The 14,535-nt window shown below is 36.2% G+C and overlaps 1 protein-coding gene across 6 annotated transcripts in view; it reads left to right on the top strand.

Moving 5' to 3' along the window:
• Positions 1-14,535, top strand: part of ADAM22 (ADAM metallopeptidase domain 22) — a 237,541-nt gene that overhangs the window by 121,559 nt on the left and 101,447 nt on the right. For all 6 annotated transcript variants that reach the window (XM_061198592.1, XM_061198589.1, XM_061198590.1 and 3 more), the window contains exon 4: positions 1,916-1,982. In XM_061198592.1, the coding sequence (XP_061054575.1) occupies positions 1,916-1,982 (67 nt within the window). The remainder of the gene's footprint in view (positions 1-1,915; positions 1,983-14,535) is intronic.

Below are 14,535 nucleotides of genomic sequence, written 5' to 3'. Positions count from 1 at the left end.
TGATTGTTTAAGCCACTTTTAGTTGTGTTTTCTACAACTTGCAGCTTAGAGCATTCTAGCTGTTTCCCCCATAAAGTCAATAGGAAAATGTATTCCAAAGACAAATGAAACAAGGACTTAGACTATAATTATAGGTTACCTAGATAGAAATGTAAGCATCAGATACTATAAGAAACTGACTCTCGTGCCTGCATTAATGTAATGCGTATTTGATCTTTCTGTTTACATTCCAAGCAATTGTAGGCATAGTGCTTATCATGGTAGCTCTTGTGCTTAGAAATTCACCTTTTTTTATGATTGGGACAATTTTGGATGGTGACCTTCAGAGCACTGTGAAACACATTTTTTTAGTTGGGTGAATGTTTATTAATAGAGGGGTAGATTTAGAAGTTCATATTTTTATTTATTAATGTGAATTTTATCTACATTTTACTGCTTTAAAAATTTAAAGACTTTAAGACTGTTTATTGGAGTTGTGCCTTGAGGTGCCTCTATTAAAGGGGAAATGTTTTCCTCTTATATAGAATTAAAGAGAAGTATATTTAAGATGATGTAAACATTTAAAAATTATACAAGAAGGTGGTGGTTGTTTAGGAGAGATTTCAAAAAAGGTTATTTTAAAATGCTGAAAGCATATTCTTTTTCATTTCTTCTAACTTTCTTTGCCTCTGTTTAATTTTTTTGTGGGGGAAACTAATATTTTGTTAGATAAAATATCACACGTAACATATGAGAAATGGTGAAGTATGGTAGTAAATCAAAAGTGTTTGATAAAAAGCTAAAGCAAGGATGTGGGGTATGAGAAGAGTCAATAATTTCAAAGTTTTCGGCAAAGCAGTTGAAATGATGGTGTTGATGTTAGCTGTTGTGGAAGGCTGTGGGCCGAGCAGGCGGTAGGGAATGGGTGAGGGTCAGAGAATTCAGCCTTGGCATGTCAAGTTTGAGATGCTTATTAGATATTTAAGCAGTGATGTCCAGTAAGCAGTTACATCTACAGTTTGAGAAAAGGTCTGAATTAGAAATATATATTTAGAAATTGACAGCATCTTAATACTTAAATACATGAGATAGGAAAAGAGCACCAAGGAATGTGGGGAGACTAAGCCTCCTAGGAGTACCCCACTATTCAAAGGTTAGGGGAGAGAAACAGCAAAGAAGGATGTAAGGTATAATAAAAACTTAAATTAAAATCTTCACACACAAAAAAGCTAAAGTAAAAAAGGGAAGAATAAGATGTCTTAAAAATAATGGTAGTTTCCTAGAATTGCTGAACTAGATCGGTGGAACTAGCTCTGCTAAGCAAGGGGGTGACAGGTGATTTAGTCAGTTTAGCCTCATATCCTTTTACAAGTACTAGGCTGTGTGTGTGTGAGAGAGAGAGAGAGAGAGGGAGAGAAAGAGAGAGACCTATAAAGTTTTATTTTTGTTTTAAAATCTGGATTAAAGAATCATTCAAGCTGGGCTTCCCTGGTGGCGCAGTGGTTAAGAATCCTCCTGCCAATGCAGGGGACACGGGTTCAATCCCTGGTCCAGGAAGATCCCACATGCTGTGGAGCAACTAAGCCCATGCACCACAGCTACTGAGCCTGCCCTCTAGAGCCCACGAGCCACAACTACTGAGCCCATGCATCTAGAGCCTGTGCTCTACAACAAGAGAAGCCACCACAGTGAGAAGCCCACCCACTGCAACAGAGTAGCCCCCGCTCGCCGCAACTAGAGAAAGCCCGCGCCCAGCAATGAAGACCCAATGCAGCCAAAAATAAATAAATAAAATAAATAAATTTATAAAACAAAACACAAAACAAAACAACAAAAAATAGAATCATTCAAGCTGGAATGTTGTAAACTTAATGGTGGTTTTCAAATGATTTACATTTTCAAGGTCCTCTTTCATCATCATTTCTTTCTGTTGCAGTGATTTGCTGTCCTCTGAATACGTGGAGAGACACATTGAACATGGAGGGAAGACTGTGGAAGTGAAAGTAAGTAAAATTTTTCTCTTGGGGGAAACTTTTGAGAATCTTTTAAGTACTGATTATGATTTTAATCTTCAGTGATACTTCCAATGTAGTTTTGGGGTTTTTATATTTCAGAATTTATCAAGAGAGGGTGTCACTGACTTAGGGAAAAAAATTTAGTTACCAGAAAACGAATTCTTACTGTACTACCGGAATTGTTGGAGTTATGCTTTGTGGGATTAATATTACTGCAAGTAGTTCTCTTTTAGATTATGTCACAGAAAATAATTTCTGAAATTTGCTTTTAAGGTTAGCACTGAGAATCAAGAGGTGAAATCTTGGGTCCAGGGTAGGTGCCTGGCTTTGCATTCATTTGGGAAAGATTTCTCTGGTAAAATTATGAACTTATTATGTCAACAGGGATGTCCCAGGGAGTTTTAAATCCCTGGAGACAAATCTCAAGATATTGGTTCTTGTCAGGTAAGTTCTGAAAAAGATTACATACAAAAAAAAAAAATTCTCCAGTTATAAGCATAAGAATGTATGTGTCTTTCATATCAGTGATGATGTTGTCTGAGGCATATGAGACCAAACCCCACCCAAGAGTTTCTTTAGAACCAATGTTTAGTATAAAGAGTTTTAGCTAAGTGTTTATTTTCTTCTGAACAGCATTCAGACTATCTATTCTGCCTTATCAGAATTATAATGTCATATATATATATATATATATATATATATATATATAAAGAAAGCAAATATACATATTTGCTTTCTTTTTCTGATTATTAATTTAATTTATACTCATTTTAGAAAACTTGTTAGTGGAGAAAAAATGTATCAAAAAAGGAAAAATCATCCATAAACTCATCACTGACAGATAAACTTTGTTTTCATTTTGTTGTATTTCCTTCTAGTATTTTTTTTGTCCTGTGCATGTATTTATATTTTCATATTTTACAGACTTTGTATCATACATATTTACAATATTGTATCTTGCTTTTTAACAGTAAACATTATATTGTAAACATTTTCTAAAGTTACTTTCCTTTGAACTTATGTCTACTGCTTTTTAATTTATTTTTTTATTTTTTTGTCTACTGCTTTTCAACTTAAATGTATTACTGTAACAAAGCTTTTTATTTAAATTAAACTCTGTTATCAATAACCAAAATAAATTACATTGTCCTAGTCCAGTGACAAGTGAAGGGGATTGGATTTTGCAATTACATGTTAACTAAAAAAAGAAAACTTTTTATTACGGAACGTCTCAAACATATACAGAGGTAAAAAGAATACTACAATGAACTCCTACATACCCATTATCCAGCATCAATAGTTATAAACATTTTGATAATCTTTTCACTCTCTATGTGTGTGTAGTATTTTAAAGTGTGAGGAGGAAGAAATTTTTCTCTGCCCTTCTAGGTTCTTCTAGCTGCTCTGTGAATTAAATATACGTGAGACAGATTAACAGGACAAAAGTCAAACAAAAGTTTGATGACATGTATACATGGGAGAGACCAAGAACTGAGTAATTCGCCAAAAAGGCTGAAACCCTCACCTTAAATACCATCTTCAGCTGAAGACAAAAGATGTTGAGGGTAGTGGTTTGGGACCTCACAGAGGGGGAAGGCAATTCACATGGAGATGGAAAAGCAAATGTTTGGTAACCAGATGTTTGCTGGGCCACACAGAGACAATGGGACACAGAGAGGAGTTTTAGCAACAGACTTTGCTAGGTTCCTCCCTGTCTACACACCTAGTTCATCCTGTAGTCATCTGTGGTGATGGCTCCCTTCCTGGGACAGGTCCTCTAACCACACTCTTTGGGTAGTTTTAGGGAAGGTCCAAGTTTCTTCCTGAGTCTTTTGGGGTCTTGATTATTTTCAGCTCCAAATAATCCATATGCCAAAGAGATATTTTGGGGTGGCAAACTTTGTTCCTCTACAAAAGCAAATTCCAGACATTGGGACATTTTTCCCAGGAAATAAATCTTCACACATCTATACATCTCTAAATGATAAACACTTAAAGCAAAATCTGTTAATTTTTACAAGTGATCTAGATATAATAATTATGCCAGTCCCTCTAGAAAGTTATTCTAAACTTATTTGAAAACTGACTAATTGAATGTTTGATTGATTTGTATCACTGCCTTACATCAGAAAGCATATTAGGATTCTTCTTAGTATGACATAAGAAAATGGAGCCATTTTGCTTACAGTTGGAAAAAATATTTAACTAGATTTAGAATCTCTGGACTCCTTTTAATCTCATCCTTGCTTATTTGATTTCATTTTCTATTTTGTATGATGCTTTTTGGAATGCAGAGTGTATCTTATTCCTTTGCTAAATTAGAGAAGAGAGGAAACAGGCAGTTCACTATTTATTTCCGTTCACGTCTGTCAGTGGAATGATGAAATGCAAATATAAGCATGGAGGTTTGGAGGGTGGATCCAGCAATAGCTATCTGCTGTCTCTACAGTAGTATCCCTTTGCAAGAAACTTATATTAATCAACAAAGCATAGTCCACTCAGATCATTAGGCTCCATGGGTATATATAACACCCAGAACACGGACTTCACCACACAACCACTGCTGATTTTCCAGCCTGAGAATTGCATTTTCTTCCTTGATGATTTGCCTAACTCCCAAGCCTATCCAACCAGGGAAATGTAAATCCAAACTTCATCCGAACCCTAGAGCCAGCGGAATTCCTCCCATTAAGAAAACCACTTTGATCTCACCCATCACCTCAATTTGTTTTTAGTCCATTTAAAACTCAAAATTCTCCTCTGGGTTTTTTCCAGAAACCATATTGAAAGCGCTGAGTCCTGTCCCATCAAATCAAAGTCAGTAGCCAGTTATTTTCCTTCTGGTTTCCTCATGTCTTGCCCTTGTGCTAAGCTCTTTGGGTGTTTCTTTTTACATGGAGTCTGTTAGATCTCCGTTCTTTACTAATGACTCAGAATTTTCTTAAGTTTTTCTTTTTACTACACATTATGAGTCGAATAAAACTGTAAAATTATAACATTTCATATTTTTCTTTTTCTTCCCTCTACTACTTAAAAAAAAAACCAGAATATTTTATTCCTCTTTTACCTTCTACATTAGTTTGCTAGGGCTGCCATAACAAAGTCCCATAGACAGGGTGGCTTGAACAGAGAAATTTATTTTATTTTATCACAGTTCTGGAGGCTAGAAGTCCAAGATCAAGGTGTCAACAGGGTTGGTTTCTTTAAGCTTCTCTCTTTGGCTTACAGATGGCTGTCTTCTCTCTGTGTCTTCACATGATCTTCTCTGTGTGTGTATCTGTATCCTAATTTCTTCTTATAAGGACACCAGTCCAGTCGTATTGGATCAGGCCCCACCCTAATGACCTCATTTGAACTTAATTACCTCTTGAAAAACTCTATCTCCAAATATAGTTATAATCTGAGGTACTAGGGGTTAGGACTTCAACACACGAATTTTAGGGGAATACAATATAAAATTCAGCCCATAACACCTTCCCTAAGAGGCCTATGAATTTTTTTCTAAATTGGCTTTTCTCCTGGCATTGAAGTGTTTGAAAGGGTATATGGGATCAAAGCAAAACTGTAGGTAAGAACTTTTTGTTTTTGTCAGTTGGCACAAACATAATCACATTGATCTTTTTTTCATATAAATTTATTTATTTTTGGCTGTGTTGGGTCTTTGTTGCTGCGCACAGGCTTTTCTCTAGTTGGGGCGAGCGGGGGGCTACTCTTCGTTGTGGTGCATGGGCTTCTCACTGCAGTGGCTTCTCTTGTTGCGGAGCACGGGCTCTAGGTGCACGGGCTTTAGTAGTTGTGGCACGCAGGCTCAGTAGTTGTGGCTCATGGGCTCTAGAGCACAGACTCAGTAGTTGTGGCGCATGGGCTTAGTTGCTCCGCGGCATGTGATATCTTCCCAGACCAGGGCTCGAACCCGTGTCCCCTGCAGTGGCAGGCAGATTCTTAACCACTGCACCACCAGGGAAGCCCAATCATATTGATCTTGAGGATGCAAAATTAAAATCAAAATAATTATCAAGTCTGATTTAAACAATGGCTAGAAACCAGTCTGGTATATGACTCTGCTCAGGTGTCATGGAACCTTTATTTGTGAAAATTCAGGTGCAATGCATTGGATTTAAGGGTGTGAGTATGTATGTGGGAAAAGGAAGACATTTTCATGAAAAAGATAATAACTACTTTGGTGAATCTTTTAAATTGCAATTTTATTTTTAAAATCTTTTTAATTGTAAAATATAACACTGACACAAAAATGACTAAAGGGTGAACACCCAATAACCACTATCCAGTTTAAGAAATAGACCTTGGCCCACTTTTCCATGTGTTGCTTCCCAAGCCCAGGTCCCTCCCTCCTCTTCTTGTAAGACATGTAAACACTATCCTGACTTTTGTGGTTATTTTTTCCTTACTTTTGTTTATAGTTTTATCACCCAAGTGTGTCCTAGAGTTTAGTATTGTGTGTTTAGGTTTTTTTTTTTACTAAGTTTTTAAAAGTCTCCTTTAATCCATTGGTTTCCGCTTATCTTTCTCTTTTTATTCTTCCTTACAATTTATTGATATTTGTTGAAGAAATCAGGTTGTTTATCTTATACAGTCTCTCACAGTCTGGATTTTGCTCTTGATTGCAATTTTATATTCACAGTAAAAGGAAATATATTTTAGTGATCTTTCCTTAAGATAATGATTTGTATTATCTGCAAGACATTCTATGTCTCATGGAAGGCCGTTTTATTCCGATCATAGAGGTGCATAATTCTGATCTTGAAGTTCTATCTAAACCTTTTTTTTTTTACCCAAAGATTACAAAGAAAGGCTTTAAGCAGAAAAAACATAATAGATACTTTTAATTTGTTCCTTTAATAAAACATATTAATATCATCTTTCACTTGCATTTATTTCCAAATCATTTAAAAATTAAATTTGAAATTTGCCCCTTAGCTTAGGGAGAACTTTTGTGTGTTTGACATAAACTTTAAAAAGAATTTAAACATAAAACCTCTATTAATCAGAATACCCTGGGAACAGAATCTTTTTATTTTGATTGTGGCCAACTATGGTTCTGGCTTCTTAAGGCAAAGGAAACTGAAATTGATGAGTAGCAGCGAATGAGTCTAAACCATGCAGTTTGTTGTTCTATTGTTAGCTAACTTTTTTATCTTGAAGCTGACAAATGCCAATATGCTGGTCAGTCTAAGTCTCCCATTATATAGGCTCTGGTTAATCAGTATTATAATCCTAATAATAGTAATCACTAACATTTATTGTTCATGATGTGACGGGCGTATGAATTTACATATATTCAATCCTCAAAACAACCTCTGATTATAAATGTAACTATTATCCCACTTGACAGGAAACTGAGGTATAGAGAGGTTACATAACTTGCTGAAAGTAACACAGTAAGGAGGGGTAGAGCTGCAGTTTGAATCTAGGTTATCTAACTCCAGAGCTGACTCTTATACCATATTATCTATATATATTCTACAGTATGTAAAATAGGATAGCTATACAAATTGATAGGTATTTTACGTAGACTTATTATATACATATCTCATTTTTTGGAGGTCCCTAACAATTACTCCTTTATAGTCTTCTCTTTAGACTGAAATGGTGGTCTAAGTGAAGAGCCTTTAGGTATCCCTCTTAAATTTGGTTATGCAGTTGGGTAGCTTTTTGATAACGTCAGTTGCCTTGGGCAAAAATGGTAAAGACACACTCTAGTACAAAGTCTGTTTTATTTTTCATATCTCAGGAAAATAGCCATAGTAGGAGTTTTAGAACACTAGGAGAGGAATGGTAAATCCTCTAGATATGTATGGATGGGGGAGGAAGTGGATTTCCTTGGAGTCAAAAAGTAAAAATAGACATCTTGGTAGAGATATGATTAATTGTATTATTACCAGTGAAAGATCATGACCAGTCATCAATATTATTAGTTCTGATAGTATTTTTTTGGTTAAATTATTTGATCTGTTATGATAATAATCAAAAGTAATAGCTGCTGAGTGTCCTTTTTTTATTAGTTCAAATTATTTCTAAACTGTACGTGAGCACTCCCAACTTGTCCTTGAATCAGGATACCAATCGTTAAGGATGGATATGTAGAGACACGCATTTTCCAGTATTGACTTTTGACTGGCACTTAACTGGTTACTACCCATCACTTAATTGAATTGAGTGCACTCAAGGATCATTGTCTCAAAGTCTTAATTATGTCCGTAGTGGCAGTAAGAAGATGGATAAGAAGGCAAAAGCAAAGGGTCAAGGTTGAAGTCTGGAAATGGGTGAAGGAATTGGAGAGAGTGTTATGTGTTGGAGAGCAGGTGTCAGGGGAGAAAGTGTCTGCTTAATAGGTGGGAGAGGTTATTGTGACTCTAGAGAACCTTTTACTCTGATGGAATGGTGGTGTAATTTTCCTTAAAAAATATTGTCTAGGCAAACTGAAATGGCCACAGTCACTTCTGGAAACAGAGTATCAGGGATGTTGATATAGAAGCAAGTAGAAAGCCTGAGTGTTTTTTACAAGATAGTTTTTCTCCTGGTGGTCACATCCATCTCCCCTCCCTGAGGTTGGAGGTCCATGAAAGATTTTTAGCTCAGCACAATATCATCTCCCAGCAGGTGGTTGTGCTACCAGTAGACTCTCTAGGAATGCAAATTCCTTTTGCATTCATTTTTTCTAAGTCAGATTTCCAGTTCAATTCTATTTTCTTAAAAAAAGATATACCTTTGTTTTTTTTTTAGTTTTTTTTTTTTTTAAAGATTGATTGATTGGTTGATTGTTATGTTGGGTCTTCGTTTCTGTGCTAGGGCTTTCTCTAGTTGCGGCAAGCGGGGGCCACTCTTCATCGTGGTGCGCGGGCCTCTCACTATCGCGGCCTCTCTTGTTGTGGAGCACAGGCTCCAGACGCGCAGGCTCAGTAGTTGTGGCTCACGGGCCTAGTTGCTCCGCGGCATGTGGGATCTTCCCAGACCAGGGCTCGAACCCGTGTCCCCTGCACCAGCAGGCAGACTCTCAACCACTGCACCACCAGGGAAGCCCCCTTTGTTTTTTTTTAAATCCCACCTTAATTTTTTTGTCTTCCACAATGAATGTGTCAATAACAAGAAAAAATACTAGTGGAGGACAGCCATAAGAAATCACTTAGAAAAATTTATGTATGCTGACTGTCAGGACAACAGATACCTTCCTGGCTCATGCTAACTTTCTAGCTTCTGTAAACCTAAAAAGCATCCATAGAAAATTGCTTGTGATCTTGAATTGTATTCACACTTTCTCATACTGTTTTCTAGATTTCTCCATGAGGACCGTAATTCTCAATACTTGAATACTTCAAATGTGCACAATGTGTTAAAAGAATAATGTTTCTTAAGGTGTCTTTTTAAAAAAATTTATTTATTTTTTATTTATTTATTTTTGGCTGAATTGGGTCTTCATTGCTACGCGCCAGCTTTCTCTCGTTGCGGAGAGCGGGGGTTACTCTTCGTTGTGGTGCGCAGGCTTCTCATTGCGGTGGCTTCTGTTGCGGAGCACGGGCTCTAGGCACGCAGGCTACGGTAGTTGTGGCACGTGGGCTCAGTAGTTGCAGCGCCCAGGCTTAGTTGCTGTGCCGCATGTGGTATCTTCCCTAGACCAGGGTTCGAACCCGTGTCCCCTGCATTGGCAGATGGATTCTTAACCACTGCGCCACCAGGGAAGCCCCAATTAAAGATCTTTAGTTGGTTCTTTTAGGGGATCCTGCTGCAATGATAGGAATGTTTGGCAGATGCAACTACCCATATGTTAGAATCTGTATTTGTGTTCTTCTGCTGCACTTTCTGAGAGATTTAGGTTAAGGACTCACAGCACTGAGCCTAAACTCTGAGAGCAGAACCTCTGGTGCAGGATGAAGGAAAACTTCAGATGCAGGTGTCACAGGTTGTGGGATGGGCATGCAGGTACCTCACACAGGTACTTTTGCCAGAGCGAAAATTTCAGATGTCATAGCTATGGACATGATATCTTTTTACACTACTAAAAATCAAATTACCCACAAATATGCACATTTTAAAATTAGATGACTTGGAGAAATGTCTTAAGTCCATTCTCTGAAACAGTTTAGCCATGACTTAACATCAGTATGACTAGTAATAAAATTAGAATGATTAAAAAATATTGATCAATGTATTTTCCTTATACACAAATATTTACTTATTAGCTGTAGCTAGTTTTAAATTTTATTATATTTAATGACTTTGTTAGCTCCTAACTGCTGACATAAATGATTTTTCTTAAACCTCAGGATATAAGAATCCTACAAGAATGAGATCTAGACTTTCTAAAAAATAAATATACAAATAGGGTTAATCTTCTAGTAATTTGATAAAAAATTATTGAATTGAATTTTAGGGATGGTGGGATTCAATTCCAGGATCTTCTAATTTAGAGATGACCAGCACAGGAAACCTTGTCCTTTGGGTCCTCTGGGTTTGAGCTGCTGCCCATTTTTAAATACTTTCATTTTTAAGTGGTGAATTATATCAGAAGGAGGATTCATTAATTTTCTCTCTTACTGTTGCAAGAGCCATGATATCCTCACAAAAGTATTATAAAGTATTTTAAATGCTGAACAAAAGTATAGCGGAAAAACCATATATTTGATGGTTGATGTATGGGAGTCCTAGTGAGCTGCTTTCATTGACTGATAATTACCATATGTTACTGTCTTACTGTACTGTGGAAAGACTAGGCTTTCATTTGCTATCTATTAACTCCAAGGCTACATCTTATCTTAGAGGCAAATAACAGCTGCCAGTGGTTTAATGCTAGTCACTTGGAAGAGTTAACCACCTCTCACAAAGCCAAACTCATTTTGCTTCCTTAAGACTATTGGTGGCATGTTCTCTCCAGCTAATGAAACACTCACTTTAACTGAATTTTAAAATATAATGACTTGCTATAATGACTTTGTATCATTCTCAAAATTTTGTATTTTTGCAAATAAATAATTATTATACCCATAAGTGTTCATTTTACCATCCTGGATTTCCCATTTTGTACAATCTCTACCTCTTTGAATAATGTTCATATTTTTGATGGGATCACCACTTGTAACTGGACTGAGGAGTAATAAGAGTAGAATTACTAGTGGCAGTTGGAGAAATAGCAAACATTTGTATGGTACTTACTATGTTCCAGGCACTAGTCTAATAAGTGTTTTACATATTTTACGTCATTTAATCCCTCAGTAGTACCATTGGTATCCTCATTTTGCAGATGAGGAAACTGAGCACATAAAGTTTAACTAACTTGCCCAGGAATTTGTAGCCAAGCAGCCTGGTGCCGGAATTCATACTAATATCCACTATAGTCTATCCTCTCTATGGAAACCAATAATTATAGTAGCAGAGGAATCGAAATGCAAATATTTAAATTACAGCACTTCATTTCACCATTTGCAATTATATCTTCCTTAGTAGATGTTTTAGTAAGACATGAATTGAAGATGTAACTGTTTGGTTCAGGTGAGTCTCATTTATTCTAAACATAAAATTTCCATTATCCTAAAGAAAAGTAAATGCCTTGTAAGCAAGCCCTGTTTTTTCAACTGTTTTCTCTTGAAGTTTATTTTTAGTTCTTCTATGTACTCCTTAGAAGTTAGACTGAGTATTGTTCAGTAGAGGGAATTGCTGTGGCTTTTAAACTGTAGCCATATGAAATATGTGGCCATCTTGCACATGGCAAACACATGGCTCAATTCTAATGCCCATCGTACGCTTACGAGTACATTTGTCTGCGTGTGGAGGAAATGTGATGTTTTATGGACAAGAGTAGCGAAGCTGAAACATGTCATCATTCTGCCAAAAGACTAGAAGATATTTGGCTGTATCCCTGCCAAGGTGCTTCAAAATGCCTGTCCCCCTTCCTTCCCCACCCCTCCCCCCCCACACACACCCAGGGAAGAAAGTAAAAGATCTGCACAAATCTCATAAACAAACTGATAAAATGTTTGTTTCTTCCTCACATGCAACAGTTATTCCAGGTATGTCTCCTAACTTTACTTTTTATCTGCTGCCAGTCATCTATTTAGCATCTTTTTGATGAGCTGGACACTGCATTTTTCCCCTGGCAGGCTTGTGCAGACATATGTTCCTCTGCCATTTTGTAATCCGTGTGGTTTCAGGGAGGTCTCAGCTTTCATGATTTAGTTCTCTTTGTATTATTGGAAAAAATTCTTTGGGGATTAAGTAAATTTCGCTTTCCCTTGGGACCAAAGCAAGGTTGCTCTAGGTCCATCATCATGAATAATGCATCAGCTGCCTTAATGGCATTGTTAAGATTGCAAGTAGTCTTGACTCTGTAGCCTGAAGAAAATATATTGGCCCATTACCAGTTTATACAGGTCAGATATCTTAGTGCTGGGGGTAAGGAGAAATGGAATGTGACAGCTGGTGTCAGCATGAGTTCTGTTTCTAAGCTCTGTAACCTATTTCAGTAGGAAGTCCTCTTTATTTTCTTTCCAGTGTAAGATTTTTTTCAGTTAAATATCTAAGGAATTATTTCATCTGTTAATATTCAAGATGTTATCTATAAACTTAAAAAGCATGTTCAGCCATAAATTTAAAAACATTTGAAGTAACACTAATAGTATTTCTCTATATGGAGCCAATTAACTATTTTATAATAGAATATTGTTCCTATTTTAATTCTAATTACAGAACTAATCTTTGTATTGTATAATGTCTTATACAAATATACTGTCAGAATATTTTTTGAAATTAGAGTGAACTATGATTGAGCAGGAAATTGCGGAAATGTTGTTTTTGACGAGTTTGAAACTGGTTTGAAGCACCCCCCCAAAAAAAATCACAAATTATTCCCTGGGTGTTGTCCCAAACTAGTATTATTTTCTTTTTCATTTATAAAAAAATTCTTATTTTCTGGTGAATAAGTGGCCACTATAAAAATAAGAACAGGTAATAAAGACCAGAGAATTAGTACCTTGGTATTGAGTAGTTTGGGTGTTTTCAGCCATGTTTAGGAGTAATTGATTAGATTTCCAGTTGATGTTTTATCATAGTAAACTTTTCATTGCATCTATGAAGTACAAAAGGAGGAAGGTGTAGGTGCACTTGATTATCCCCATAGGAACTCCTAAAAATTTAGGCATGTGGAGAGTAAGTGACATTAGACGCTTAATGGAGACAGTGAGTGGTACAAGAGGGAGAGAAGCTACACTGTTGGTGGGAATGTAAATTGGTGCAGTTACTATGGAAAACAGTATGGAGGTTCCTCAAAAAATTAAAATAAAGCTACCATATGATCCAATAATCCTACTCCTGGGCATATATCTGGACAAAACTGTAATTTGAAAAGATACATGCACCCCTACGTTCATAGCAGCACTATTCATAATAGCCAAGACATGGAAACAACCTAAATGTCCATCGACAGATGAATGGATAAAGAAGATGAGGTGTATAAATATATATATATATATATATATATATATATATATATATATATATAATGAAATATTACTCAGCCATAAAAAAAGAATGAAATAATGCCATTTTCGGCAACATGGATGGGCCTAGAGATTATCATACTAAGTGAAGTAAACCAGACAAAGACAAATATTATATGATTATCACTTATATGTGGAATTTAAAATATAACACAAATGAACTTATCTACGAAACAGAAACAGACTCACAGACATAGAGAACAGACTTGTGGTTGCTAAGGGGGAGGGGGTTGGGGGAGGGGTGGATTGGGAGTTTGGGATTAGCAGATGCAAACTCTTATGTATAGGATGGATAAACAACAAGGTCCTACTGTATAGCACAGGAACTATATTCAATACCCTGTAATAAACCATAATGGAAAAGAATATGAGAAATTCTTAATTCTTCAATTTTATATATATATAATTGAATCACTTTGCTGTACAGCAGAAATTAACACAACATTGTAAGTCAACTATACGTAAATAAAATGAATTTTTAAAAAAAAGGGAGAGAAAGCAGGAGTATAACATTTGAGCAGAGCCTTGACCCAAAGAAATCAGGTATGACCTAATGGAAACAAGACCAAGTATGCCTTTGGACTTCATATATTGATTATTTTCTGCCTTTGTTTTCTCTTCTCTCCATATTCTCAAAAATCTGAAAGTGTACCTCTAACTGTCTTTAGAAGGCAGAGTGGTTTTTTGGGTAATTCTGAGTGGGGTCAACAGGTATCCCACGCAGCAATTTGATTTTTGGACAGAGTAAGTGCTGTCTTCTTGAGGTCATTGCTACCTTTCTGATTTAAAAAAATTAAAAAAAATTTTTTTCTCAACTAGTGTTAATAAATGAAGCTAGTCATTTCTTTTGTTTCTAAGTCCAGGATAAATCTGTAGTTTGGAGGCAGTAAACTTAGAGACCAAGGATATTGTTAGGGATAGATAGACCTAAATTCAAATCCTGACTATGCCAATCAATTTTCATGTGGCCTTGGACAATTTACTTATTTCTTCCATGGTTCATTTTTCTCATCTGTTAAATGAGAAAGACAGAC

This window comes from Eubalaena glacialis, chromosome 8, assembly GCF_028564815.1.
Source record: "Eubalaena glacialis isolate mEubGla1 chromosome 8, mEubGla1.1.hap2.+ XY, whole genome shotgun sequence".
Taxonomy (NCBI): Eukaryota; Metazoa; Chordata; class Mammalia; order Artiodactyla; family Balaenidae; genus Eubalaena; species Eubalaena glacialis.
Note: the sequence above shows the minus strand (reverse complement) of the source record. Positions and strands in the feature narration are given on the sequence as shown.